General features: G+C 43.1%; 1 protein-coding gene across 6 annotated transcripts in view; it reads left to right on the top strand.

Moving 5' to 3' along the window:
• The first annotated feature begins 4,747 nt into the window (after positions 1-4,747).
• Positions 4,748-27,714, top strand: part of NFU1 (NFU1 iron-sulfur cluster scaffold) — a 28,281-nt gene continuing 5,314 nt past the window's right edge. Inside the window, exons 1-6 of one of the 6 annotated variants that reach the window (XM_025470304.3) lie at positions 4,748-4,855; positions 7,327-7,427; positions 14,044-14,179; positions 19,588-19,654; positions 24,914-25,028; positions 27,322-27,382. In XM_025470304.3, coding sequence (XP_025326089.1) covers positions 4,797-4,855; positions 7,327-7,427; positions 14,044-14,179; positions 19,588-19,654; positions 24,914-25,028; positions 27,322-27,382 — 539 coding nt within the window. In that variant the 5' untranslated portion in view covers positions 4,748-4,796. Of the gene's footprint in view, positions 4,856-5,263; positions 5,445-5,471; positions 5,772-7,326; positions 7,428-14,043; positions 14,180-19,587; positions 19,655-24,913; positions 25,029-27,321; positions 27,383-27,714 lie in introns of those variants that run through there. The other 5 variants (XM_025470312.3, XM_025470322.3, XM_035696003.2 and 2 more) reach the window with 5 other exon arrangements.

Below are 27,714 nucleotides of genomic sequence, written 5' to 3'. Positions count from 1 at the left end.
GCTGCGCACACCCACAGCTCGCAGAGCAGGGCGCTGGGCCCCACGCGCTGCTGCGGGCTCCGGATGCCCCGTCCCTGCCGCCGGCCTCCCCGCCTGGGCCCTCTAGACGGGAAATGACTGTAAATAATGAGCATGTAAGTAACCGAATAGTGTGGCAGGTGACCGGTTGGAGGGGACTTCCGGGCGCTCCCACGTCGGAGGGCATTTTGAGCCTCTCCTCCGTGCCAGGCCCTGGGGACCACGTCAAGACCAAGATGAAGCGAGTGCGCGTGCAGTGCCCGCCCCAGAGGCCGCGAGGCCGCGGAACCCGAGCTGTGCGGCCGGGCCGCTTCGGCACCGGCAACGCCCCCGCTGCTCCAACACCTTCTTTCCTTTTTTTTTCTTTTACTATTTTACTTATTGATTCATGAGAGACACCGGGAGAGGCAGGGGCGCAGGCAGAGGGAGAAGCAGGCTCCCCGCGGGGAGCCCATGTGGGCCACAAGCCGGCCCCGGGGTCATGGCTTGAGCGCCCAACATCCCACTGATGGAACGTCTTTTTTTTTTTTAAGACTTTATTTATTTATTCATGATAGACACACACACGGGGGCGGGGGGGGCAGAGACACAGGCAGAGGGAGAAGCAGGCTCCATGTCGGGAGCCCGACGTGGGACTCGATCCCGGGTCCCCAGGATCACGCCCTGGGCCAAAGGCAGGCGCTAAACCGCTGAGCCACCCAGGGATCCCCCCACCTGGAACATCTTAACGCTCACTTTTCTCTGAGCCCTGCGCTCGGGAACTGGCCCTCCAGGGAGGCCCTCCTCGGGCTCCCTTGTCACCCGGGTCATCGCTCCCCTCCCGCACCTGCGCCACCGGGCCCTGCGCGGCCCTTGTCTAGCACTTTGTCCCTGGAGCCTCCTGCCTTGATTCCCGCCTCTCTTCTGGGAGCTCCCTGACACCCCGAGTTGTTCTGTTCACCTTTACATCCTCGAACCAAAGATTTCGATCATCCGTGTGGCCGGTGGCGTCGGCAAAACTGAGGCTGACTTGTTTTGTCACACAGCAGGCAGCCCGGGGAGGGTGGCAGCCGGGGGCTGGTGGCTGGGGCTTCAGGGAGGACCCGTGTTCCCTCCCGCACCGGCAGGACGGGACGGCCCTTTGGGACACCCCTGGCCCGAGCGCTGCCACGCGACAAGCCAACGCCCTAGCCGCACGCCACACTGAACTACTATTGTTAGATTGAAGACGTCGCCACTGAGCAAAGTCCGGGGGCTGGTAGAGAGGGGGAAGGGGACCAGTGGCAGGTGGCGGGCCACCCGGAGGCACAGCGCAGCGCCCGCACGTGGTACCCAGGCAGCGCTCAACACGCATTGGCCGAAAACCAACGAGCAAGGAAAAAAGAGACAAGCGAAAGCCCAGGCTCCTAACTACAGAGAAGAGATTGGGGGCTGCTGGGGGGAGGGGTGCGCGGATGGGGACACGGGCCCAGAGTCCACTCATCGCGAGCACCCGCGGGGATCGAGGCGCTAGACTGCGCACCTGTCACCGTGACACCAGGCGTGGATTATAGATGACACTTAATCAAAACATAGTTACTTTAGACCATTCTGTGAAGTTTTCATTGTGATTCCAGTTAAGAGTGTTCCGCGCATAGGGTCCGGCAGTGCACACCCCCGGGGCTCACGGCCAGCGCCCCTCAGGCCCCACCTAGCCCCCCGCCGCCCCCACCGTCAGCTGCTTCTCTATAGTGAAGAGTCTGTTTCCCGATCTCTTTCTCCTACTGTTCTTCCCTGTGCTTGTTTTCTCAGACTCCCCACGCGGGTGCGACCACAGGGGGTTCGTCTCCGACTCCCCTCCCTTAGCAGCACCGCGCCAGGCGCTGGTCGCCCTCGGAAGGTTCCATCCTTAACAAACAGCTGCTGAGGGATCCCTGGGTGGCTCAGCGGTTTGGCGCCTGCCTTTGGTCCAGGGCGCGATCCTGGAGACCCGGGATCGAATCCCACGTTGGGCTCCCGGTGCATGGAGCCTGCTTCTCCCTCTGCCTGTGTCTCTGCGCCTCTCTCTCTCTCTGTGACTATCATAAAAAAGAAAACAAAAACAAACAAACAAACAAAAAGCAGCTGCTGAATGGGCGGTGGAGGAGCAAACCCACGACTGTTTGGTCCGGGTCACGCCGTCTGGGAACCTTCTTAGCCAACAAATGGAGCAGGGCTGGCACCTTCACGAAATGGTGTTGGGGAAAATACCAGTTTCCATCGGTTATGGTGTGTGTGCACGTGTGCCTTGGACACAGACGGGAAGGCGCGGGGCACCAACAGGGACATACAGTGGCAGCTTCACCTCTTCCTAAAGGAGTCGCCCCTCCTCTAGCACATTTGGAGTAAAAGATGAAGGCTGTTTGACGTCTGTCCCTGAGTTGTCCCCTGCTGCTGTCGCTGGTTTCATGTGCCGGTGGCCACGGTGCTCTCCAGGGATGAGGGGTGGGGGACGGCCACACCCTGCCTGCGCAATACCAGGCCAGGCCCCCCTTCTGCGTCCGCAGGGGTGTCACACCTGGTGTCCCGGGTGTGACAAAGGGTGGGGTGACTGCATTCGCTCAACAACTTCTGGTCGAGTGCCCACCGTGTGCCAGGTGTCACAGCAGGTGCTGGGACACAGGAGGAAAGAGACACACGTGCCCCTCTAAGTCTTAGGCGACCGTTAGAAAAATCAACACCCGGATGGATACATCATGTTACGTTGGGAGGATGCGCTGCAAAGGAAAAGGCAGGGTGTGTTGAGAGAGAGACCAACGAAGGAGACCGTTCGGATGGGAGGGAGGGGGGCTCAGGGAAGTCCCCCAAGGCAGGATATTTAGGGAGAATATCCCTACCTTACGTTCAGACAAGCGATTCAGGAGAGGAAGAGCCGAAAAGGAAAAAGAGAGGGTCCTGACTAGAGGTGCCTGGGGGTGGAGAGCGCAGGACACGGGAAGGGGGGGAAGGGGGGGAAGGGGGAGAAGGGGGGAAGGGGGGAAGGGGGGGAAGGGGGGAGTGGTGGCTCAGCAGCTTGGAAACACTAATGATTAAAATCTGGCTCTGAAGGGAAGAAAAGAGTGGTGGCTGGGGGAGATGGGGGCAAGGCAGGATTTCTCTTCTGGGCAGGAACCCCGGAGGAGGAGGAGACTGTTCCCTCCCCTGGGCCTGTTCGGTCCGGACCTAAAGGAGAGCAGGCGGGGGGAGCCCCGAGGTCCCGAGCGGCACCGCAGAGACGGGGCGGAAGCCGGGTAGAGCTGGGAGAAGGCAACGTGCCCCGGAGCCAGGGCCTGCTCGGTGTCCAAGCCAGCGGCATCCAGGCCCGCAGCTCCCCCTCCACCCCCCACCTTAGTCTCCGGGCCACACGGGCCACCGTGGTGTCGCTTCAACCTGCCCAACAACGGGAGTTTCTAGTCCAGAAGCCAGTTCTGTGCTTACTTCTAGAGCAGTGGTTCTCAACCTCTAGCCGAAGGTCCTGCTGAAAGCGAGTATAGACCCCTGCCCGCAGACCCTGTGGCTCAGTAGGTTTAAGGCCGGCTTTTGATGCCGTCGCCTCCGTGGCTGCTCAGGTCCACATCTTGAGACCCGTCCTCCTAGAGAAAGCGGAATACTCAAGGAAAGTTCTGGAAGAGTAGTTAATGGGCTTCTGTACTTTGAACAGAAATGGCTTTTGTACTCTGGAAACTCATCAAATACTCCTGTTGATACGGCAAAGGGCAGCTGTGCAGGCGGGGAGTCCTCCCTGGGGTGGGTCCCAGATGACGGGGTCCAGCAGCCCAGCCTGCAGACGGATGACCCCGTCCACCTCGGCCGGGGCACAAGGCAGGCCTCTCGCTGCAGAAGGGGGGAACCCCTGGGAGCTGCGGCCCCAGGCAGTCAGTCTGTCCAGGCGGCTGTTGAGCTGGGCCTGGAGGGCGAGCAGGGCCCGACCAGCGGCCACGACCGGGTGGGGTGGGGGACAGCACCCTGCAGAGGATCGTCCCTGTGAGCGCACCCCCAGCAGGAGGGGAGGGTGATGCCCTGCTCCGCCTGCCTGCGGAGTCCCCGTGCCTGTCCCAGGGCGCCGCGTCTCTGGGACCTCTACCTGCCTGCTGCGGACCCGCTGCGGAGGTGGGGCCAGGGGGCCAGGTGCGGGTCTCTACCGGGCAGGTGGGGCCAGGGGGCCAGGTGCGGGTCTCCCCCGCGGAGGTGGGGCCAGGGGGCCAGGTGCGGGTCTCCCCCGCGGAGGTGGGGCTAGGGGGCCAGGTGCGGGTCTCCCCCGCGGAGGTGGGGCCAGGGGGCCAGGTGCGGGTCTCTACCGGGCAGGTGGGGCCAGGGGGCCAGGTGCGGGTCTCCCCCGCGGAGGTGGGGCCAGGGGGCCAGGTGCGGGTCTCCCCCGCGGAGGTGGGGCCAGGGGGCCAGGTGCGGGTCTCCCCCGCGGAGGTGGGGCCAGGGGGCCAGGTGCGGGTCTCTACCAGAGGTGGGTGCAGGGGCCAGGTGTGGGTCTCTACCGCGGAGGTGGGGCCAGGGGGCCAGGTGCGGGTCTCTACCGGGCAGGTGGGGCCAGGGGGCCAGGTGCGGGTCTCTACCGCGGAGGTGGGGCCAGGGGGCCAGGTGCGGGTCTCTACCGCGGAGGTGGGGCCAGGGGGCCAGGTGCGGGTCTCTCCCGCCGAGGCGGGCAAAGGCGTCCCGGAGCGGCGTCCGCATCTCCCGCTCCCCGGTGGCAGCGCCGCCCGCGGCCGGCAGGGTGCGCTCTCCGCGGAGCCCTCCCCGCTCCCGGTCTGCGCCTGCGCCCGCGCCCGCGCCTGCGCACTCGGACTAAGATGGCGGCGGCCGGGCTGCGCGGGGGAGCTGCGGCCGCGGCCGCGGGGCTGCGTGGGCGGTAGGTGACGAGCCCGGAGCTCCGCACCCGGTGCCGCCGGGCCTGGCGGGGCGGGGCGGGGCGGGGACGAGTGCCCCCGAGCGACCTCCGGGGCCGCCGCCGCCGTCGGGGCTCAGCCGGGCGGGGCCTGTGCAGCGCGGCGAGGCCCGCGGGCCCCTTCCCCCACCGGCGTTCCCTCTTTTTTTTTTTTTTTCTTTTTTTAAGATTTTACGTATTTATGCATGAGACACACGGAGAGAGGCGGAGACCGGGCGGAGGGAGACGCAGGCTCCACACCACGCCGGGGGCCCGACGCGGGACTCGAACCCATGACCCGGGGTCACGCCTGGGCCGGGGCCGGTCTCCAGCGCTGAGCCCGCCCCCCCCCCCCCCCCCCCCCCCCCCCGCCTCTTAAGCACAAACCCGAGTGTCCGCGGACGGCAGGGGGTCTCCTGTGCCCCGAAGGCCCGGAAGGGACGTGACCTGAGCTGTAGGAGGTCACAGCTTCCAAGGGCAGGGGCTGCGCGGAGGATCCGGGCCCCTGGGCCTGAGCCCCCCGAGCCACCTGCCTGCAGTGCGGCCTCCCCTGACACCTGCCCACGTTGCTCAGGTGAACAGGACTCACCACCCAAGGAGCTGTCCTGCCCTGATTTTTGCTTCTGGACCAAAAGGACAGGACGGGCCGAAGGTTTCACGTAGTGAACGTTGGCAGCTTTCGTGCTCATGGCGCCCTTGAGAAGCTTAAATGCATTAAGCTTGCTGGAAGATTTTTTTTTGCAGGCCCCCTCCCTCCTTTTTTTTTTTTTTTTTCTTTTTTAAAGATTTTATTTATATATTCATGAGAGACACAGGCAGAGGCAGAAGCAGGCTCCATGCAGGGAGCCCGACGTGGGACGCGATCCTGGGTCTCCAGGGTCACGACCTGGGCCCACGGCAGGTGCTAAACTGCTGAGCCCCCCGGCTGCCCTGTTCTGTTTGGATAGATGTCTTACTGGGATGGTTTAACTCCCCTTTACTACTTTCGTCACCTTAAACGCATCGCTGTCCCCGCGTTCATCCACTCTGCTGCTTTATCTCTGGGTGGAAGGGACGGCAGTGCCGGGCTTCAGTGTATTTCCAGGTTACAGCACAGCCGAGGTTTATTAGGCAGTAAGTTAAAGATGAAAGCGATTTCAGCCCAAACCTTAAATTTGATTCCGCCACTAATTATTGGGCGCCTATAACATAATCATAATGGTAGCTAACATTTATGGAACTCTTGCTCTAAGGCTTGGCACCGATGTCAGTCAGCACTTTACACGGATTATCTGAGTTCAAGCCCGGCATCGTGTTCCACGCTGGGTGTGGAGCCTCCTTTAAAAAGAAAAGGGAACTGGATTCTCTTTTTTTTTTTTTTTTTAATATTTTATTTATTCATGAGAGACTCAGAGAGAGGCAGAGACACAGGCAGAGGGAGAAGCAGGCTCCGTGCAGGGAGCCCGACATGGGATTCGATCCCGGGTCTCCGGGGTCACGGCCTGGGTCAAAGGCAGAAATAAACCACTGAGCCACCCAGGCTGCCGGGAACTGGATCCTAAAGTAACTTGCATCAGGTTTCTAAAGGTCTCTAAAACTTTTCACTAAAGCATTTTTTTTCCCTTTCCTAATAATATTTATTTTTCTCTTCTTTCTTCATTTTTTTGTCGAAGCCACAAAAAAATAGCCCATTAATACTTCTCTAATACAGTGAAATAACCAAAGTTACAAACACCAGCTTAAGAGGTTTCCAGTCAAAAAGCATATAAAAATTGTTTGATACGTTAGCAGTTTGGAGAAGAATAGTACACTTTCTATTAGACTTTTTGAAGTGTGAAATACCTTTCAAAACAGGTAGTATTGGTTCTCTTTTTTCCAGGGAAATATGGTAGAGACAGAAAAGGGAGGAGGACTTCCCCAATATTTACTTTTGTTCTCTTTGAATTTTTTTTTAAGATTTTATTTATTTTTCATGGAAGACACACAGAGAGGTAGAGACACAAGCAGACTCCCTGCAAGGGGCCCGACGTGGGACTTGATCCTGGGTCTCCAGGATCGTGCCCTGGGCCAAAGTCAGGCGCCAAACCGCTGTGCCACCCAGGGATCCCTTTTTTTTTTTTTTTTTTTTTTTTAATTAAAAAAGAAGAAAAATAACAGTTTGTAGTTCTTTGCATCCTTCATGCATCACTAAGAGTCTGAGAATCTAGGTTATAAATCACAAATGTAGCATTTCTGTTTCTTACACTGGGTATTGCACTATCCTGTGACACTCAGTTATCAAGGCTGTAAATTTCCACGTGAGCTCTTGTTCTTAAACTGTTTGCAGATGTTGCTTGCCCAAGGAAGTGCAAATAATGTGGATGGAGGATGAAAACTAAGCTTTGTTGTTATCATTTTTTTTAATAAATATAAGAAGTAGACACTGAGCTTAAAAGATTATCTCTTGAAATGTCGTTTTTATTTGTTTTTGAATGTAGATTCTGTGCGATGATGAATCCAGACACCATTAAGAAACAGCCTCTGCATCAGTTTGTGCAAAGACCACTTTTCCCACTGCCTGCAACCTTATGTAACACAGGTAAAATTTCACCTTTTAGAACAAATTATGTTTCAGAACTAAGGAGACGGTGCTTAAATAAAATTTGGTGGATTATAAGAGATAAGAATTTGTAAGTTTTCTAGTCTGATGCGTAAAAGGAACGTAGCATTTTTTTTTTTTTTTTTTTTTAGTATAACACAACACTTTAATTATTTGCTTACACATATCATTGGCATTAGATTTCAAGAATACTGGGCACAGGATCACCTGGGTGGCTCAGTCCCGTGAGCATCTGACTAGTTTCAGCTCAAGTGGTGGTCTCCAGGGTCTGGGGTGGAGCCCCGTGAGCCCCCCATTATTAGGCACCGTACCCAGCAGGGAGTCTGTGTGAGAGTCTCTCCCTCTCCCCTCTCCTCATTTGTGCATGTATGCACACACTCACTCTCTTTCTGTAAAATAAATACATCTCTAAAAAGAAAAAGAAGGGGATCCCTGGGTGGCTCAGCGGTTTGGCACCTGCCTTTGGCCTGGGGCGCAATCCTGGGATCCCAGGATCGAGTCCCACATCAGGCTCCTGGCATGGAGCCTGCTTCTCCCTCCTCCTGTGTCTCTGCCTCTCTCTCTATGTCTATCATAAATAAATAAATAAATATTAAAAAAAAAAAAAAAAACAAAAGAAAAAGAATCCTGAGCATAGTGTCCAATAGACCCATGAAATCTTAGTATTTTCTATAGCACATCATCTGGAACATTTCTCAGGAAATGATTTCTGAGGACACCGGTGGCTCAACTGGTTGGGCATCTGCCTTTGGCTCAGGTCATGATCCCCGTGTTCTGGGATGGATCCCCACATCAAGGCTCCCTGCTCAGCGGGGAGCCTGCTACTCCCTCTGCCTCTCCCTCTGCCTGCAGTTACCCTGCTTGTGCTCTCTCTCTGTCAAATAAATAAATAACATCGTTTTAAAGATTTTTAAAAAAATTTATTCATGAGAGAGAGAGAGAGGCAGAGGGAGAAGCAGGCTCCCTGCAGGGAGCCCATTGTGGGACTTGATCCTGGGACCCCAGGGTCATGCCCTGAACCGGAGGCAGATGCTCAACCCCTGAGCCACCCAGGTGCCCCATAAGTAAATAAAATCTTTTTGAGAAAAATGATTTATGAAATGAAAATGTTATAAAAAGAAGTTACAAATGGATTTGTTTCAAAAAATCATGTATTTTAAGCTGGTGCCTCCTTATTTTGATAAGAATACACCTAAAATCAGTAAATTTCTGGCTTTCAACCAAGCCTTAGAAAATAGAACTTTCAATGTAGTTTTTTTTTTTTTGAGTACAAATTAGTTATGAGCTTTGTGACATTTTTCTTGATGTTACGTGCTTTTATTTTCATTAATATTGGAAATAGGTTTGAAAACAGGATTTGAAAATTATTGAAATGTAACCCTTGTCATGTGGTTAGGGAACCTTGGGAGCTGTCTCCGTGTGTCTGTCTGTCGTGTCTGTGTATAAATGTCTGCTGTGTGTGCTCATGGAGCTGTAAGAGTTTGGATTCAGCTCTGGGACCGTCTCCCATTCCCATCACCACTTTGAACACTTTGTGGCCATACTCTGGCAGGTAGCTGACTCTGGCTAACCACATGAATTGGACGGAGGTAGAGACCTCACCTTCCCTGTAAACCGGGGGAAGAAGAGGAAAACCTTGCCTGTCTCCTTGAATCATAGAATAAAAATTTAGGCATAAGTATTGAGTAGTTCAGCATGGTAAACTACTTTAGTTGGACTGTTCGATTTTGTAGGATGGAATTACGTGGTCATCAGGCTCTTCAAATTGGAAACCCACTGATCTTAGTCTTAGATACTGACCTGAAACACAATTAATGTATATTTTGGGGTGATTTTCTTCCTACCTATTTACCTATTAGTACCAGGCATGATGGGAAAAATTATTTTAGATTAGTTTATTTTGTTATGACCCTTAGGACACTTTCAGGGGCATCCTTCTGGGTGATGGACCAGTGGTGGTTTCTGAAATACCTAATTAAACCCAGCTTAGACTATAATTGGAATGATTTTGTTACTACCTAGTCAAATTACTGTTTTGAAGTAATTTTGTTCATTGTCAAAAGAGAAAGTTGATGTTGTGATGTCATATATTTTCTACTTCCAACAGTTTATATAGATGATACTCTCAAATTTTTTTTAAGTTTAAATTTTAAGTTTTTAAAATTCATTTATCTTTTTTAGTAATCTCTACACCCAATGTGGGCCTTGAACTTGTGACCCTGAGATCAATAATTGTATGCTCTTCTCACTGCACCAGCCACACATCCCACATTTACAGTTTTTACCTTCAAGTATTTCTTTTTTTTTCCTTTTTAAATTTAAATTCAATTAATTAACATATAATGTATTACTAGTTTCAGAGGTAGAGGTCCGTGATTCATCAGGGTTATATAACACCCAGTGCTCACTACATCACATGCCCTCCTTAATGCCCATCACCAGGTACCCCATCCCCCATCCACCTCCCCTGCAGCAACCCTCAGTTTGCTTCCTATGATTTCATCTTATCTTACCCCTATGAACCTCTGTTTTATTTCTTAAATTCCACATGAGTGAGATCATATAATTATCTTTCTCTGATTGACTTACTTCACTAAGTGCATTACCCTCTAGTTCCATCCATGTCATTGCAAATGGCAAGATTTCATTCATTATATATGTATAATATATGTCATATATATATACACACGCACACATATACATACACACAACACACCTCCTCTTTATCCATTCGTCTGTCGTTGGCCATCTGGGCTTTTTCCATAGTCTGGCTCTTGTGGACGTTGCTGCTGTGAACATTGGGGTGCAGGTGCCCCTTTGGGTCACTACATCTGTATCTTTGGGGTAAATCCCCAGCAGTGCAGCTGCTGGGTCGTAGGGCAGCTCTGTGTTCAACTTCTGGAGGCCCCTCCACACTGTTCTCCAGAGTGGCTGCACCAGTTTGCATTCCCACCAACAGTGTAAGAGGCTCCCCTTCTCCACATCCTCCCCAACATCTGTCGTTTCCTGACCTGTTCATTTTAGCCATTCTGACCGCTGTGAGGTGGGATCTCATCGTGGTTTTGATCTGTATTTCCCCGATGCTGAGTGATGTGGAGCATTTTTTCATGTGTCTGTTGGCCACGCCTATGTTGTCTTTGGGGAAATGTCTTTCCATGTCTTCTGCCCATGTCTTGACTGGATTACTTGTTATTTGAGTATTGAGTTTGATATGTTCTTTATAGATTTTGGATATAGCCTTTTATCTGATATGTCACTTGCAAACGTTGGTTGTCTTTTGGTTTTGTCGACTGTTTCCTTTGCTGTGCAAAAGCCTTTTATCGTTTGTTTGTTTGTTTGTTTTAAGATTTTCTTTATTTATTCATGAGACACAGAGAGAGGCAGAGACACAGGCAGAAGGGAAGCAGGCTCCCTGCGGGGAGCCCAATGTGAGACTCAATCCCAGGACCCCGGGATCACGACTCGAGCCAAAGGCAGACTCTCAACCACTGAGCCACTCAGTGTCCCAAAAGCTTTTTATCTTGATGAAGTCCCAGTAGTTCATTTTTGACCTTGTTTCTCTTGCCTCTGGAGACGTGTCTAGCAAGAAGTTGGTGTGGGCAAGGTCACAGAGGTTGCTACCTGTGGTGTTCTCCTCTAGGATTTTAATGGGTTTCTCTCACATTTAGATCTTTCATCCATGTTTAGTGTATCTTTGTGTGTGGTGTGAGGAAATGGTCTGGTTCCATTCTCCTGCATGTGGCTGTCCCAATTTTCTCAACACCATTTGTTCAAGAGACTGTCTTTTTTCCAGTGGATCTTCTTTCCTGCTTTGTCGAGTATTTGTTGACCATAGAGTTGAGGGCCCATTTCTGGGATCTTTCTTCTGTTCCATTGATCTATGTGTCTGTTGTTTTGCCAGTACCACACTGTCTTGATGATCACAGCTTTGTAATAGAGCTTGAAGTCTGACATTGTGATACCACCAGCTTTGGTTTTCTTTTCCAACGTTTCTTCAGAGTCTTTTTTTGGTTCTATACAAATTTTAGGATTTTATGTTCCAGCTCTGTGAAAAATGTTGATGTTATTTTGATAGGGATTGCATTGAATGTATAGATTGCCCTAGGTAGCATAGATATTTTAACAATATTTGTTCCAATCCATGAGGATAGAACATTTTTCCATCTCTTTGTGTCTTCCTCAATTTCTTTCATGAGTGTTTTCTCCAGTTTTCTGAGTATAGGTCCTTTGCCTCTTTGGTTAGGTTTATTCCTAGTTACCTTATGGTTTTTGATGTACCTTCAAGTATTTCTAAAAACTTTTCTTTCTGCATGTATAGTTTTATATAAATGAATTGAGGAGAGAAGTGCCATTTAATTCTTCAAATATTGTGGTAAAATGCTTAATGTGTGTGGAGAACTTGGTTACCAATAAATTATTAAGAAAGGCCTCAAGAAATGATTGGTTAGTAGAACCAAGTTAAAAGAACCTCATTGTCTTTATATTTACAGAAATTGCTGGCAGTCTTTTCTTTAATGTTCCATCTGAAAACTTTTTCCCATGTAACAGATTTTCAGAGGAATTTATTCGTCAGAGATAAAAATATTTTAAATCGAGTATCTGGACTTTGAAGTTATCATTTTAAATTTTTCTCTTTTTTAAGATTTGTGTGTTCACCAAGCCACAATTGATACCTTTATAGGACAGAGACTTAAAAATATATGGGACTTAGTTTTAGATGCTGCTTCACCAAGGAAATAATTCAGCATTGGTTAGTTGGCTGCTTGGCAAGTTGCAAAAAAACTACTCTCAGCTGTGAAGTTATAATCTTTTATAATGGGTAAAAAAAACAAACAAACAAACCAAAAAGCCACTTTCATACAAATCACGTTTTGCCAAATTTAATCTCTTTCTAATTTAAAATAAAACTGCTACTGGTTGATATTTTACTATTTTTCTTCAGCTATGATATGAGGATTGTGACAGGATAGGAAAACTGATTTATTTATTTATTTATTTATTTTTTAAATTTTTATTTATTTATGATAGGCACACAGTGAGAGAGAGAGAGGCAGAGACACAGGCAGAGGGAGAAGCAGGCTCCATGCACCGGGAGCCCGACATGGGATTCGATCCCCGGTCTCCAGGATCGCGCCCTGGGCCAAAGGCAGGCGCTAAACCGCTGCACCACCCAGGGATCCCCTGATTTATTAAACATATTTTCCTATTATGCTGGGCACTATGTTGGGTGTGGAGTAGCAGTATGTATTAGTGGTTAAGCAAGTCTATGGTGGGAAATTGGCAGGACTTTAATCCTGTCTCTGTTTCTTAACTAGCTAAGTGACTTAAAGCTTTACTTTCTTTATTTATAAAACAGGGTTAGAATAGTGTTTCCTTGAGAGAATGAAAAGATTAAATGGTGTCATTCACAGAGAGCGCTTAGCACATGATAGCTGCTCAATAAATTAATCTTTTTCAGTATATTGCTCTAAGATGAGAATTGGTTTGGTTTGATTTGGTTAGAAAGTTTATTTTTGTAATAAATAATCAGGACCTGTTTTAAAACTATTAAACCCTAGTACTGTCTTTTGTCCTATAAGCTGTTATCATAATAGCAAGGTAGGAAATGGAAGATTCTGTTCTTTCTTTATTCATTTAATGAATTCACTGGCCCTAGAGGAAACAAAGAAGAACCTGTAAAGATAATTTTAAAATATTCCAGAAAGTAATTCACATAGGTTCCCTACATAATTTATTTTATTTTTTAAACATTATTTATATTATTTATTTATTTATTTAGAAGAGTTTTTTTTTTTTTACTCATGAGAGACACAGAGAGAGAGAGGCAGAGACACAGGCAGAGGGAGAAGGAGGCTCCATGCAGGGAGCCCCATGTGGGATTCGATCCCAGGACTCCGGGATCATGCCCTGAGCCAAAGGCAGGTGCTAAACTGTTGAACCACCCAGGTGCCCCTACATGATGATTTATAACGTCACTAAGTCTATACCGTTGGACAAGTTACTTAACTCTAAGCTTCAGTTTCTTCCTTTGTAAAATGGAAAATACGGAGTTTCTTCATATGATCTTTAAAGGCTCAAATACATTTAAAGCACTCAGCCCTGTCTCTGGCAGGTAATAAGCACACACACAAAATATTATTATTGTTATAAATATATCTCTTAAAAAAACAGAAGCACTTTGGAAAGAGGAAAATGTAACATTTTACTGTTTTTAATATCATAGTGATGATTTATGAATATGATAACATTAGTGCTAAGTCCTCAAATAAAAATACGTTGAAGACTCTTGAATGATGATATACCATCCTAGTTAAAAGTAGGATATTGAAAAAAAAAAAAAAAAAAGTAGGATATTGCTAGAGTCTGTTGAGTAACAAAACTAAATAATCAGTATTCGTATAAAATTCAGTGCATTTATCCTAAATGTATCAATAAAGTTCTTTGTTGTCTTTAAAAACTATTTTGTCAGCTTGAGCAATAAAACCTTATTTTCTTTTTTTCTTCTTTTGATTCTTTGAAATGAGCACATCATAGTCCATAAAGTTAACTACTGTTTTTTCTGGAATAACATTTTTTCTTCTTTTTTCTTTTTTAGTGAGACACATGTTTATTCAAACACAAGATACCCCAAATCCCAACAGTTTAAAGTTTATTCCAGGAAAACCAGTTCTTGAGACAAGGACCATGGATTTTCCCACACCAGCTGCAGCATTTCGCTCCCCTCTGGCTAGGTATATTGCTGTTTCTCATTTGTTTTTACCAAGAAACATAAATAACTGACTTTGGGGGTAAGGCAGCCTCATTTAGTGATTGCGTTTTTAGGTGCACTGCACTGTTTTCAGTGTAGAGAATGCTTTATTTTCTTCTCAGGTAAGAGATTTAAGAAAAATAACAGTTGATATTAGGAAACCCTTCTCCTGAAAAGTAATGTATTTGAGAGATCTATAGGGATCCCTGGGTGGCACAGCGGTTTGGTGTCTGCCTTTGGCCCAGGGTGTGATCCTGGAGACCCAGGATCGAATCCCACATCAGGCTCCCGGTGCATGGAGCCTGCTTCTCCCTCTGCCTGTGTCTGTGCCTCTCTCTCTCTCTCTGTGTGTGACTATCATAAATAAATAAAAAAAAAAAAAAAAAAAAGATCTATAGCAAGACTAAGATTTTATATTTTCACTTAAAGAAAGTTCATCAAAATGATAACATAAATTTCCATTCTAAATCTTTAAAACTGTTCATAAAAAGAAGTGAAAAGTTCATTTTTTTCTTAAGGATAACTGAATTTTTTGGATGTTTCAAAATGGAGCAGTTTCTAAAATATTCCACTCAGAACTATAAATAATAATAATTATTAGATTTGGCATGATTTTTAAAAAACTGGTCAATTAGACAGTTTTTTTATAATAAATTTATTTTTTATTGGTGTTCAATTTACCAACATACAGAATAACACCCAGTGCCCATCCCATCAAGTGCCCCCCTCAGTGCCCGTCACCCATTCATCCCCACCCCCTGCCCTCCTCCCCTTCCACCACCCCTAGTTCGTTTCCCAGAGTTAGGAGTCTTTATGTTCTGTCTCCCTTTCTGATATTTAGACACAGTTTTTAAATTCACTACATGTTAAATGTAGGTCAGACGATAAAGGACAATAAAATTACTGGAATAAACCTCTTTTTAGTAATAGCTAGAGAAATTATTTGTAATAAGATGTATTAGATCAATCTACATTAATTTACATTAGCCTGATACTGATTGCCAGGGGTATTTGGAAAGTAAATCTTAGATAACTGCTTCTTTATTTTTTATTTTTTATTTATTTTTATTTTTATTTATTTATGATAGTCACACAGAGAGAGAGAGAGAGAGAGGCAGAGACATAGGCAGATGGAGAAGCAGGCTCCATGCACTGGGAGCCCGACGTGGGATTCAATCCCGGGTCTCCAGGATCGCACCCTGGGCCAAAGGCAGGCGCTAAACCGCTGCGCCACCCAGGGATCCCTAGATAACTGCTTCTATACACACAGCCATTTTATATGAAGAGCCAGAAATATATTCATCTCAGGAATTTGAAAATTTTTTTTAATTAAAAAAATTTTTTTAGTAGACTCCATGGCCAGCATGGAACCCAGTGTGGGGCTTGAACTCAGGACCCTGAGACTGAGATCTGAGCAGAGATTAAGAGCCAGCCTCTTAACTGATGGAGCCACCCAGGCTTCCCTTCTAAAATTTCTCCTTAATAAAAATGTGCCTTTCCTTTAACCTACACATGCCACTTCTCATGATATACCTTAGAGCATTTGTTTTTCATACTTTTTTTTTTACAGTCCACAGTAAGAAACATTTTATATTACAAACCAGTATATACATACATGTAGATGAACGTATAATTTGTACATATTCGATGGTACAGTTTTCACCCTGACATTATATATTCTTATTTCCTTTCTTATTTTCTTTATTCTATTCTGTTTTATTATATTCCATAAAATCCAGATCAATACCTAACTGATTTTACAAGTTACTAGTGGAGTTGAAAAACACTGCCTTAAAGAACATCCACATACATATACAAGTTGGTACCACGATGTTCATTGCAGCTTTGTTGGTAATGTTAACGAATTGGAAACAACCTAAATACTCATCAGTAGGAAGAGTTCAATAAACTTCGTTTGTCCATAGTCTGTAGATATTAAAAATGATGAGAAGAACCCTCATTTACTGTCATAGGCTGACCTCTAAGACCCACTGTTAGTGTGCCTGGGTGGCTTAGTCAGTTAAGCGTCTGACTCTTGATTTCAGCTTGGGTCATGATCTCAGGGTTGTGATATTGAGCCCTGCATCAGGCTCTGCACTGGGCATGGAGACTGCTTAAGATTCTCTCTCCCTTTCTCTTTGTCCCTCTGTCCCCATCTCTCTCTCCCTCTCTAAAAAATAAAAAGAAAGAAAAAAAAAAAGAAAAGAAAGAGACTGTTAAGTGAGGAGAGCATGTTGCAGAACACTGAGTACTGTATGAGTATTATGTATATAAAAACCCAAAACTATACTAACATAAGGTCTGGAAGACTGTATGCCCAAGTGATAACAGTAGATTTGGGGGAGGGGTGGTCAAGAGGCATTTTCAGTTTGTATGAATAGTTTGAAATGTTTACATCAAGAATGAATTTATGTATTTTGTATTTAAAAGGATATAAAAGTGAAAAAGACACTCTGTTCAGTTACAGATTAGCTGGAGCTTATTCCTGTCAGATGTTAGTTGGCAAAAGCCCTTTTCAAATTAGTCTTTTGAAAGCAGCTCATTTCCTGAATTCTCAGAATTTATTATCTTCAGTCAAGCAAAACTAATCTTGTTTTTGTTGTTTTAACAGAGAATGTTTTTACTGTAAGCTAGATGTAAGCTTCCTGAAAACAGAGACCAGTCTGTCTTGCTCATCATTCTAGCTCTAGTGCTTAGTACAGTGTGATATTCAGTAAGTTTTGAAATATTTATTGAATGAATGAGTAACTGAATAAATAAGAATAAACAGTAGTGTATCTTACTTCAGAGAGTCATTTGACCTATTTCTCACTATCCTATATACAAGACAAATTTAAGCACAGTGTAAGTCTGTCTCTAGTGACATGTAAGAGGGCTCTGTAGTATCTGTAATATCTCTGTAGTTGGCATGTGTATTCAATACATTTCTTTATCTGCGACGTTGATAGTGATAGTTACCAGTTTTCAGATGGGAACAATCGCTTCTATGTTAGGTGGCAAAATTCAGAGAAATGTTTAAAAAGTTTCAGTAGGCTAAAAAAAAAAAAAAAGTTTCAGTAGGCTGAAATGATAGGTTAAAGCAAGTCAGCTAAATTCTAACAGGAACAAATACTAAGGCTTGTTATTTAAATTTTTAAAACAAATAGCACAATTGTGGGATAGAAGAATCTGACTTTTTAGTTTGTTATGTTGGATGTGATGCAGTACTCAAAAAAGTCAGTCAAACTTTAAGAGTTTGTCCAGCCCAAGAGCGGCAACAGTCTTTATATTCTGTGTAAGTTAGACTGCATTTGGCATATGTGTTCAGTTCCGGGTATCATATTTTATTTTCGACATTGTAAAAGTTGAAATTGTTCCAAGAAAAGTAACTTAAATGGCAAAGCATGTGTAATCATGTTTGAAACTCCTTTTCAGCTTTTTCTTTCTTTAGGTTCTTTAGAACCTATGTAGTCTTGCCTAAAAGTCCCCATGATATGGCCCAATATTGAGTTGATTCTTCTGTATGGTCCTTTCATTTGAGAAAAAAGCTTTCATAACAGTGCAGGTGTACAGAGCCAGTCAACGGACCTACTTATATATAGGTCTGCTTGGGTTTATTGGATCAATACTATGCAGCCAGGTACCTTGTAACTTCTTGTAGGTTTAATATTGAATTAGAGAACCCAGATGACATTTTTTTAGATAAATTCCTAAATAATTTCAAATTAGTAATTCCAATAATACTCTTACAATGGTAGACAAAGAAAAGGTAAACTGTAACCTTTTTTGGAGTGTGTCAGCTTTTATTCCTAATAAGGGGTAAGGGGATAAGGAAATTGCTCTGGAGTGTAATACTAGGTATGGTACATATACCAGTGATTGGGGAAGGAAGATGTATTTCAAAATCCCTTGTAGGGACTTTCCTTTTTTTTTTTTAATTTTTTAAAAAATTTATTCACGAGAAACAGAGAGAGAGGCAGAGACACAGGCAGAGGGAGAAGCAGGCTCCATTCAGGGAGCCCGACGTGGGACTCGATCCCAGGACTCCAGGATCACGCCCTGGGCTGAAGGCAGCACTGAACCTCTGAGCCCCCCGGGCTGCCCATGTAGGCACTTTCCAAATAATAATCTTCCCCTCCTCCTCTTAGAGGATTTTATTTTTATTCTATTTTATTTTATTTTTATTTTTGTTAATATTTTATTTATTTATTCATAGAGACACAGAGAGAGAGGCAGAGAGAGAAGCAGGCTCCCTGCAGGGAGCCTGACATGGGACTCGATCCAGGGTTTCCAGGATCACGCCCTGGGCTGCAGGCGGCGCTAAACCGCTGCGCCACCGGGGCTGCCCCTCTTAGAGGATTTTAAAAATTAATTTTATTGAGGTATAATTTACATGAAATAAAATTCGTCAATTTTAAGTGTATAGTGCAGAGTTTTTGTTTTTTAAGATTTTATTTATTTATTCATGAGAGAGGGAGAGACACAGGCAGAGGGACAAGCAGGCTCCATGCAGGGAGCCCGATGTGGGACTCGATCCCCGGTCTCCAGGATCACACGCTGGACTGAAGGCAGCGCTAAACTGCTGAGCCACCCGGGCATCCCTAGTCCAGAGTTTTGATAAATATATAAAATTGTGTAACCACCAGTAAAATAAAAATATGCAACATTTTTATCACTGCAGAAATCCCTCATTTCTCTTCCCATAGGATCTTTTTGATTCACTTTCATATGGTGGTAACTATTTTGTTTCAGGGTAATGAATCCCAGCTTTGTTGAGATATAATTGATGTAAAACATTGTGTAAGTTTAAGGTATACAGTGTGCTGACTTGATATACATGTGCCTTGCAAAATGCTTACCACAGTGAAATTAGTTAACACATCTGTCACCCTGGTAACTATTGATCTTTCTGCCATCATAGTTGTATATTTTCTAGAGTTTCATATAAATAGCACCTTACAGTCTTTTGTGTTTGGCTTCTTACATTTAGCCTAATGCTTTTGAGAGCCCTCCTTATTTTTGCATGTTCCAGTAGTTTATTCTTTTTTATTGCTTAGTAGTACTGCATTTTACAGGTACACACAGTCTGTCTGTTCAGTTATTCACTAGCTGATAGACATTTCCAAACGTTCTTTTTGGCTTATAAATAAAGCTGCTATACAGATTTATATACAGGTCTTTGTGGAGCATGTTTTCATTTTTCTTAGGTAAATACCTAAGAGTGGGATTGCTAGATCTTAGGGTAAGAGGATGAAACAAGATTGGCTAGGAGTTGATAATTGTCGGCCATGAATTATTGATGTTGGTGATGATATGTTAAAGGTTCTTTTACTTTTCTGTCTACCTTTGTATGTGTTTAAACTTTTCTATAATAAAGCATTTTATTACCTCTTATTTTTTATTTATTCACAGACAGTTATTTAGGATTGAAGGTGTAAAAAGTGTCTTTTTTGGACCAGATTTCATCACTGTCACAAAGGTAAACATAGGATTATATAAAATAATGTGTCAAGTTCTGTTAATTTTTCCTAACATTCATCTCCAAAATTTTCTTTCTTAGTGTATTTTATACATATTGTTATTAAAAATCTCAAATTGTTTACTTCTTCTATTTTTCCAGTTAATTGTTAAATAGAATTTTCAACTTGAAGTTAACTATAGTCCAAATCCCTCATTTTTTATTTTTTATTTATTTATTTATTTTTTTAAAGATTTTATTTATTTATGAGAGACACACAGAGAGAGAGAGACAGAGACAGAAACAGAGACACAGGCAGAGAGAGAAGCAGGCTCCATGCAGGGAACCTGATGTGGGACTTGATCCTGGGTCTCCAGGATCACACCCTGGGCTGAAGGCGGCACTAAACCACCGAGCCACCGGGGCTGCCCAAAAATCCCTCATTTTTTAAAAGAGAAAAACTTGAGCTTCAGAGGATTGAATACAGAATTGTGTCCAGTATTTTATATCCTACAGCAGGGCCAGGACTCAACCTGGGCAGGACTAGAATTTAGGCTCCAAGTATTATTTTTACTAATTCTTTTTTTTTTTTCTTTCATACTTGAGATTTTATTGGTGGTTTTGATATTTTTAGTAGTTCTTAATTTAAAATGATAGAGTAAAAAGAGAAGCAAACAGATATAATCAAACTATGTTTATATATTTGACCAACAGAATGAATGTGTACCTGCTTTCAAAGCAGGCTCTTAAGTCATGGCACATCTGCTGCAGTACTTCAGAACTTCACAGATAGGAGCAGTGGACTGTGGTGTTCTGCAGCACCTGTTAACTTGTGGATGTCAGAAAGTCCGTCTAACCATTCTACCCATTTCCCAACAGCTGAGGTGGTATCCTCTAGAAAAGGCAGTTCCGTTTTTTTTTTTTTTTTTTTTAAGATTTATTTATTTATTCATGAGATTCACAGAAAGAGAGGCAGAGACAGAGGCAGAGGGAGAAGCAGGCTCCATGCAGGGAGCCTGACGTGGGACTTGATCCTGGGACCCCAGGATCAATGAGGTCCTGGGCTGAAAGCAGCGCCAAACCGCTGAGCCACCGGGACTGCCCAGGCAGTTCTGTTTTTAAGTCTACTAGATGAATGGGAAATGGACTGTTGAAATTGGAACTATGTTCACTTTTAGGTCTGTTGATTGTGTGTATTGATGGTAAGTGATGATAAGTGATATTGATGTGTATCACTAACTGAATCACTTGTTTAAGATTATGTCAGAATCAAAACTTTTTATGTACTTAAGAAGTTTGAAAGGATTACTCTGAGGTTTTTTTTTTGTTTTTTTTTTTTTTTTTTTTATATGATAGAGATAGAGAGAGAGAGAGAGGCAGAGACACAGGCAGAGGGAGAAGCAGGCTCCATGCACCGGGAGCCCGATGTGGGATTCGATCCCGGATCTCCAGGATCGCGCCCTGGGCCAAAGGCAGGCGCCAAACCGCTGCGCCACCCAGGGATCCCTACTCTGAGTTCTTGATGTACTGATAGAACTGATAAAAGTGGACTGGATCAGTGACGTGTTACAAACAGTCCAGTACAGTATTCTCTTAACAGCTTTCTATGTGTGGAGGAGAATTAGTTTTCCTCCATGGTGGCAGTCCCACTGGCTCTAGTTTTTCCTACAAGTTTCCCAAATGTGAAATGTTTTTCCCTGTTGTTTTAAAGTGTTACCAGCTCTAAATTCTCACAGAGCCCTCCCTTACCCCTATCGGTTGAAGTGGCTCTCCCTCCAGGAGCTCATTGCTCTGTTTATTGTCTTCATTGCACTTATCACTTAGTCACATTTTTTTGGTTGATTTTTATTATGTGTCTTTCCTACATTGGAATGTAAACTCCATAAAGATAGAGATTGCCCATCTTGTTAAGTTCACCTAGAACAATGCCTAGCACATGGTATGCACGTCAAGAAATTTTTGTAGAAAGAAGCAATGACATAAGACTTCATAGACTGAATTTTCAGGCTTTGAGGGGTTTCTGCCAATAGAACTGTGGTGAGTAAATCCGTGATGACCAATCCCACTTGCTTACCAGTGTAGAGACATCTGACCTATCTTTGGTATTCTTCAGTTTGCTTTCTTTGATATTTTTTGAGGGTGAACGAGGACCAATTTTGTTTAATATCTCCAACGTGTCTGGTATGGCATTTACATAACAGAAGTGCTTTACGTATATCATCTAATTTAATTAGGTAAACTAGGTATTCTTGTCTTCGTTTTATAAATGGCAAATTATGTGTTTATTTTATTTACTTTTTATTTTTATTTTTTTTTAATATTTATTTATTTATTTATTCAGAGAGAGAGGCAGAGACACAGGCAGAGGGAGAAGCAGGCTCCATGCAGGGAGCCTGACATGGGACTCGATCCTGGGTCTCCAGGATCACACCCCGGGCTGCAGGTGGCGCTAAACTGCTGCGCCACCGGGGCTGCCCTATGTGTTTATGTTAAAATAACAAGATTTTTTTTTTTTTTTTTTTTAGTCCTTTTAAATACAGCCTATGGCATGTAAAAATTTTTTAGATGAAAATGTGAGTGTGTCTTACAGAGTTGTTTTTTTTCTTTGACTTGATTTTGGTAAGTCAGCTTTTATTTCCTTCCTTATTCATAATTTAATTACTCTTTCTGGAATGTTTCCAGCCCCACTATTTTTTCTTAAGTAAAATAGCATAACTAATAAATAATAATTTAAGTTAGGGCATATATTGAAATTTAACAGGTAGAATAGTGATTTGTTTTCTTTCAGTTACCTTTTGTAAGCACTATTTCATCTACCTGATACCTTCAGCTATTACCTGTTTCCTTTTCTGATTTATAATTGATAATTCAGAGACTTTTTATATATAATTTGTTATTAAAATGAATATTCTATGTTTTTTACAGGTATATTCATAAAAATGAGTATTTTATATATAATTTGTTAAAAATGAATTATTTATTTCTTTAGCAGAGTACAGACAGTTTTCTATTTTTCTATCCTTTGAAATAACTTTAATAATTCCAATTTTTTTTAAGTAAGGTCTGTGTCCAACATGGGGCTTGAACCCATGACCCCAAGATCAAGAGTCATGTTTTACTGACTGAACCAGCAGGCACTCCTGTTACTTTTTTCTAAATGAGTAAATGTGTTTGAAGCTTATGTACTGCCTTTTTTTCTCATTCAGATAACTTTGGAATATTTTTCTTTTTTTTTTATTACCACTATTTTCCTACTCAGTAGAGCCCCTACTTCCTGAAGATCTGAAGCCCTCTGATCCATATTCCCAATAAGTTACTAAAGTGTTATCCAGAACCAGTTCCTATTCCCAGTCACTAAGGCACTCACTAGTTTTGCTCTTGTATCCATAGAAGTGCTCATTTATCTTGTCTTCTGAATACCATGTCTAAATCGTTTTTTTTTTTTTTAAGATTTTATTTATTTGAGAGAAAGAGCGAGCATGCACATGAGTAGAGAGAGAATCTCAAGCTGTGAACTGAGCACAGAGCCCGACATGGTATTTGATGCCAGGACCCCGAGATCATGACCTGAGCTGAAATCAAGAGTCTAATTTAAAAAAAAAAAAATGCTTAAAATTAAAAAAAAAAAAAATGTTTAAGGGATCCCTGGGTGGTGCAGCGGTTTAGCGCCTGCCTTTGGCCCAGGGCGCGATCCTGGAGACTTGGGATCGAATCCCACGTCAGGCTCCCGGTGCATGGAGCCTGCTTCTCCCTCTGCCTATGTCTCTGCCTCTCTCTCTCTGTGTGACTATCATAAATAAATTAAAAATTAAAAAAAAAAAGAAATCAAGAGTCAGATGCTCAAATGACTGAGCTATCCAGGCACCCTGAATTGGGTTCTTTTTTTTTTTTTTTTTTATTCAGTCTATTCATTTATTCATTCTTTCAATGTATTTATTGAGCACTCTTGTGTGCATGCTGGTAACTGAAGACACAGTGACCCCAAAGGCATGATACCTGCACTTTACGGTCTAGGGAGTCTAATCTGGTGACAGAACTCTTGCATATTATTTTTGTTTTGTTTTGTTTTGTTTTGTTTTTTTTAATTTATTTTTTATTGGTGTTCAATTTACTAACATACAGAATAACCCCCAGTGCCCGTCACCCATTCACTCCCACCCCCCGCCCTCCTCCCCTTCCACCACCCCTAGTTCGTTTCCCAGAGTTAGCTGGGTTCTTAATCCATGGCAAAAATAGCCCCTTTATGCATGTGGACTCATTTTTTTTTTCTCATTTTTAATAGTATTTAAGTATAGCCACTGGCTAACAGCCCCCTGAGAATCTAAATGGACTGCATCTAATAGTTTTTCCTCCTAAAGAGCTCTCTTTTAAAAAACTAAAAGAAAATATGCTCCCTTTCTCTTTTTAGTTATAGTACTATCTAGGTATTTAATAATCCACTTTTAAAAAAAATGGAATCAACTAGTTGGCCAGACATAGAAGTGACATAGTTATTCTTTTTTAAGGACCAGGCTCGGGGGATACCTGGGTGGCTCAGCGGTTTAGCGCCTGCCTTCGGCCCAGGGCATGATCCTGGAGTCCCAGGATCGAGTCCTACATCGGGCTCCCTGCATGGAGCCTGCTTCTCCCTCTGCCTGTGTCTCTGCCTCTCTCGCTCTCTCTCTGTGTCTTTCATGAATAAATAAATAAAATCTTTAACAAAAAAAAAAAGGATCCCAGGCTCGTTGGAGGTTCATAAGTCCTCTAGCACAACAGCTATAGATAAGAATGTTAATGTTCTCCAGTTTTGTCTTTAAATTTCTTCAGTTCTCTTAAGTAATACATGTGAATTGAAGTTTTTGGATACTTGTGGGATATCTTGTATATTTGATCAAACAACCCTATCCTATTTCCTTTAAAAGAGTAGGAATTCTCTTGGTCATTTTCTTTAATCACTGAGTTCATTCAATATTTTAATTTTCTTCACTTCATGAAAAAAAGTATCTTTTAATCATTGTAATATCTCCCTATACAAGACATGGTACTACAGCACACTTAATACAAGTTTGATGAATGAATGGATGAATGTATGAGGAATGTTCTAAGATTATATCTTCCAAACGTCCTTATAAGCCAGATCCATTAAGGACTGGAATTGACAGGTCTTCTCCAGAAATGCCTGCTGTTGTTACACAGTATAGGATGTATATAGGAAAAGATTTTTAAAAGATACAAAGTATTGTTTTGTATTAGTCTTTGCTTTTGATTAGAAATACAGCATTTTCCTTTAAATATTTACAGGAAAGCGAAGAGTTAGACTGGAATTTACTGAAACCAGATATTTATGCAACAATCATGGATTTCTTTGCTTCTGGCTTACCCTTAGTTACTGAGGAAACATCTTCAGGAGAAGCAGGTAAGGTACTGTGCTGGGTAATTCATATTTAATCTAATTAAAAATTTTTTTCCTACTTTCTTCACATTTCTCTTGATTTTGGAAGTCATGAGAATACAGATTTTTGTCGTTGTACCATGTTTAGATCTGGAACCAATTCTAGAGGGAACAAAACTTCACATATACTAGTTTTTTTCATCATTTTTGAAAACTTGTATATAAATTGAATATATTATACAAAACTGAAGTTTTCAATTACAAAAATTTTCCAACTTGTTTTCCTCTCAGATTTAATAGAGGTTAATTTTTTGCCATAGTTGTTTTAGACTGATTTTTCAATAAAACATTAAAGACAACCCAAACCCCACAAACCCCATCCATCAGTTTCCCCTTTCTGTTTCCAGAGATGTATGTAAACCTGGTTTGTTTTTGAACTTTTACTATAAGTCTCTGCAGGGAATATATGGTATTGGTTTTTTAAACTTCAAACAATGTATGTTATATATATACAACCATTCTGAAAAAATGTAGTTCTAGGTTAATTGCTAGATCGTATTATATAATAAATTTAATGTAAATATACTAGAAGGATAAATGCTAAATTCTGATAGTGATTGTTTATGGAAGTGATAGTGGGGAATGGAACTTAGGTTTGTTGGCGTAAGAGAATTTTTTGCCTTTTTTTAAAAAAAGAGTTATTTATTTATTTTAGAGAGAGAACATGTGTGCTTGTGTGTGGGAGGAGGGGCCGAGGGAGAGACTCATTCAAGCTGACTCTCTGCTGAGTGTGGAGCCTGGTGTGGGCTTTATCTCATGACCCATGAGGTCATGACCTGAGCTGAAACCAAGAGTCCAATGCTCACTGACTGAGCCACCAGATGCCCAACATAAGAGAGTTTTAGTTTTATTATATTTGATTTTTTTATTAAAAAGATTCAAAGTTAATATAATTTAACATTGATAATTTTTATTTACATTGTTGTCAGAATTCTGTGTGTGTATTGTAGCATAATTGGGATTATCTGTATTTTTAGTTTTCCTAAAGGTTAATTTCTGAAAAAAATTTCTAAACCTTAAAATTTTTAAAAAGGTATTGAAGGTCAGTATATAACCTTACAAAGTAAAATCAAAAATGAAACAAAATGAAAGAACTGATTTTTATTCAGATTTGTAGAACATTTTGTAAATTTTCATAAGGGTTACATCTATATTTAGTATGGTTGTCATTTTGAAAAAATACTAAATTGAAAAAAGTGTAAGTTAATTTATGAAGTAGGTGTGGCTTTGTGTCTCAAACTGTACATCAGAATCCAGGCAATCTTTTTTCTCTGCCACTTCTCAATCCTTCAGGATGATGAAAGTTTACAAATTAGTAACCAAAAAAATTCAAACCCTAACATCATTAGTAGATCAAGTTATGTCAGTTAGACACCTTTATTGTCAAGTATTTTTTTTTTAAAGATTTATTTATTCATGATAGACATAGAGAATGAGGCAGAGACACAGGAGGAGGGAGAAGCAGGCTCCATGCCGCCGGGACCCCGATGTGGGACTTGATCCCGGGTCTCCAGGATCGCGCCCTGGGCCAAAGGCAGGCGCTAAACCGCTGAGCCACCCAGGGATCCCCTATTGCCAAGTATTGAGTTGACTGGTGCTCCTTAATTTCCTTCAGAGAATCCAGGGGCGCATGGGTGGCATAGTTGGTTGAACAACAGACTCTTAGCTTCTGCTCAGGTCGTGATCTCGGGGTCATGAAATCGAGCCCCATGTTGAGCTCCATACACAGCACAGAGTCTGCTAGAGACTCTTTGTCTCTCTGCGCCTCCTCCTGGCACATGCGTGTGTGTTTTCACTCAAATAAACAAATCTTAAAAAAGTTTTTTTCTTCAGAGAATCAAATGATCTTCCCATCTCCCCAACTATCATTTCATTTCCATTTCCCTTATATCACCATCAGTTACATGTTCTGTGCTTTTATTATTTTTTTTAATGAGACATTAAGTTAAAATCATCCTGGTTTAGTACTAGTATTTGCATTGATATAAAATTTCTGGGTTTTTTTAAATTAAAAATTTTTTTGAGATTTTATTTATTTATTTGAGAGAGGGAGATAGCAACAGAGATAGCAAGAAAGAGCTAGAGCAGGGAGGAGAGGGAGAAGCAGGCTCCCCCCTGAACAGGGAGCCTGACACAGGGCTCCATCCCAAGACTCCAGGATCATGACCTGAGCCGAAGCAGATACTTCACTGACTGAGCCTCTCAGGTGTCACTAAAATTTCTACTGTTGATATATTTTATTTGCAATTGTTTCTAGGATCTGAAGAAGATGATGAAGTTGTGGCAATGATTAAGGAATTGTTAGATACTAGAATACGGTATGTGCTTATCCATTCTTTTTTTTTTTTTTTAAAGATTTTATTTATTCATGAGAGAGAGAGAGAGAGAGGGGCAGAGATGCAGGCAGAGGGAGAAGCAGGCTTCGTGCAGGGAACCTGATGTGGGACTCGATCCTGGGTCTCCAGTATCACACCCTGAGCCGAAGGCAGGCGCCAAACCACTGAGCCACCCAGAGATCCCCCTGTGCTCATCCATTCTGCCTGAAATCATACATATTTTAGAGGCAGTTTTCATTATAGCAGTGTACTTTTAGGTGTCTGGGAGGAAAAAACCCAAAAGTCTAATAAATAAATAGAAGTTAATGTCAACC

Source organism: Canis lupus, chromosome 10, assembly GCF_003254725.2.
Source record: "Canis lupus dingo isolate Sandy chromosome 10, ASM325472v2, whole genome shotgun sequence".
NCBI lineage: Eukaryota > Metazoa > Chordata > Mammalia > Carnivora > Canidae > Canis > Canis lupus.
The sequence above is the reverse complement of the archived record's forward strand: the minus strand, read 5'-3'. Positions and strand labels throughout refer to the sequence as shown.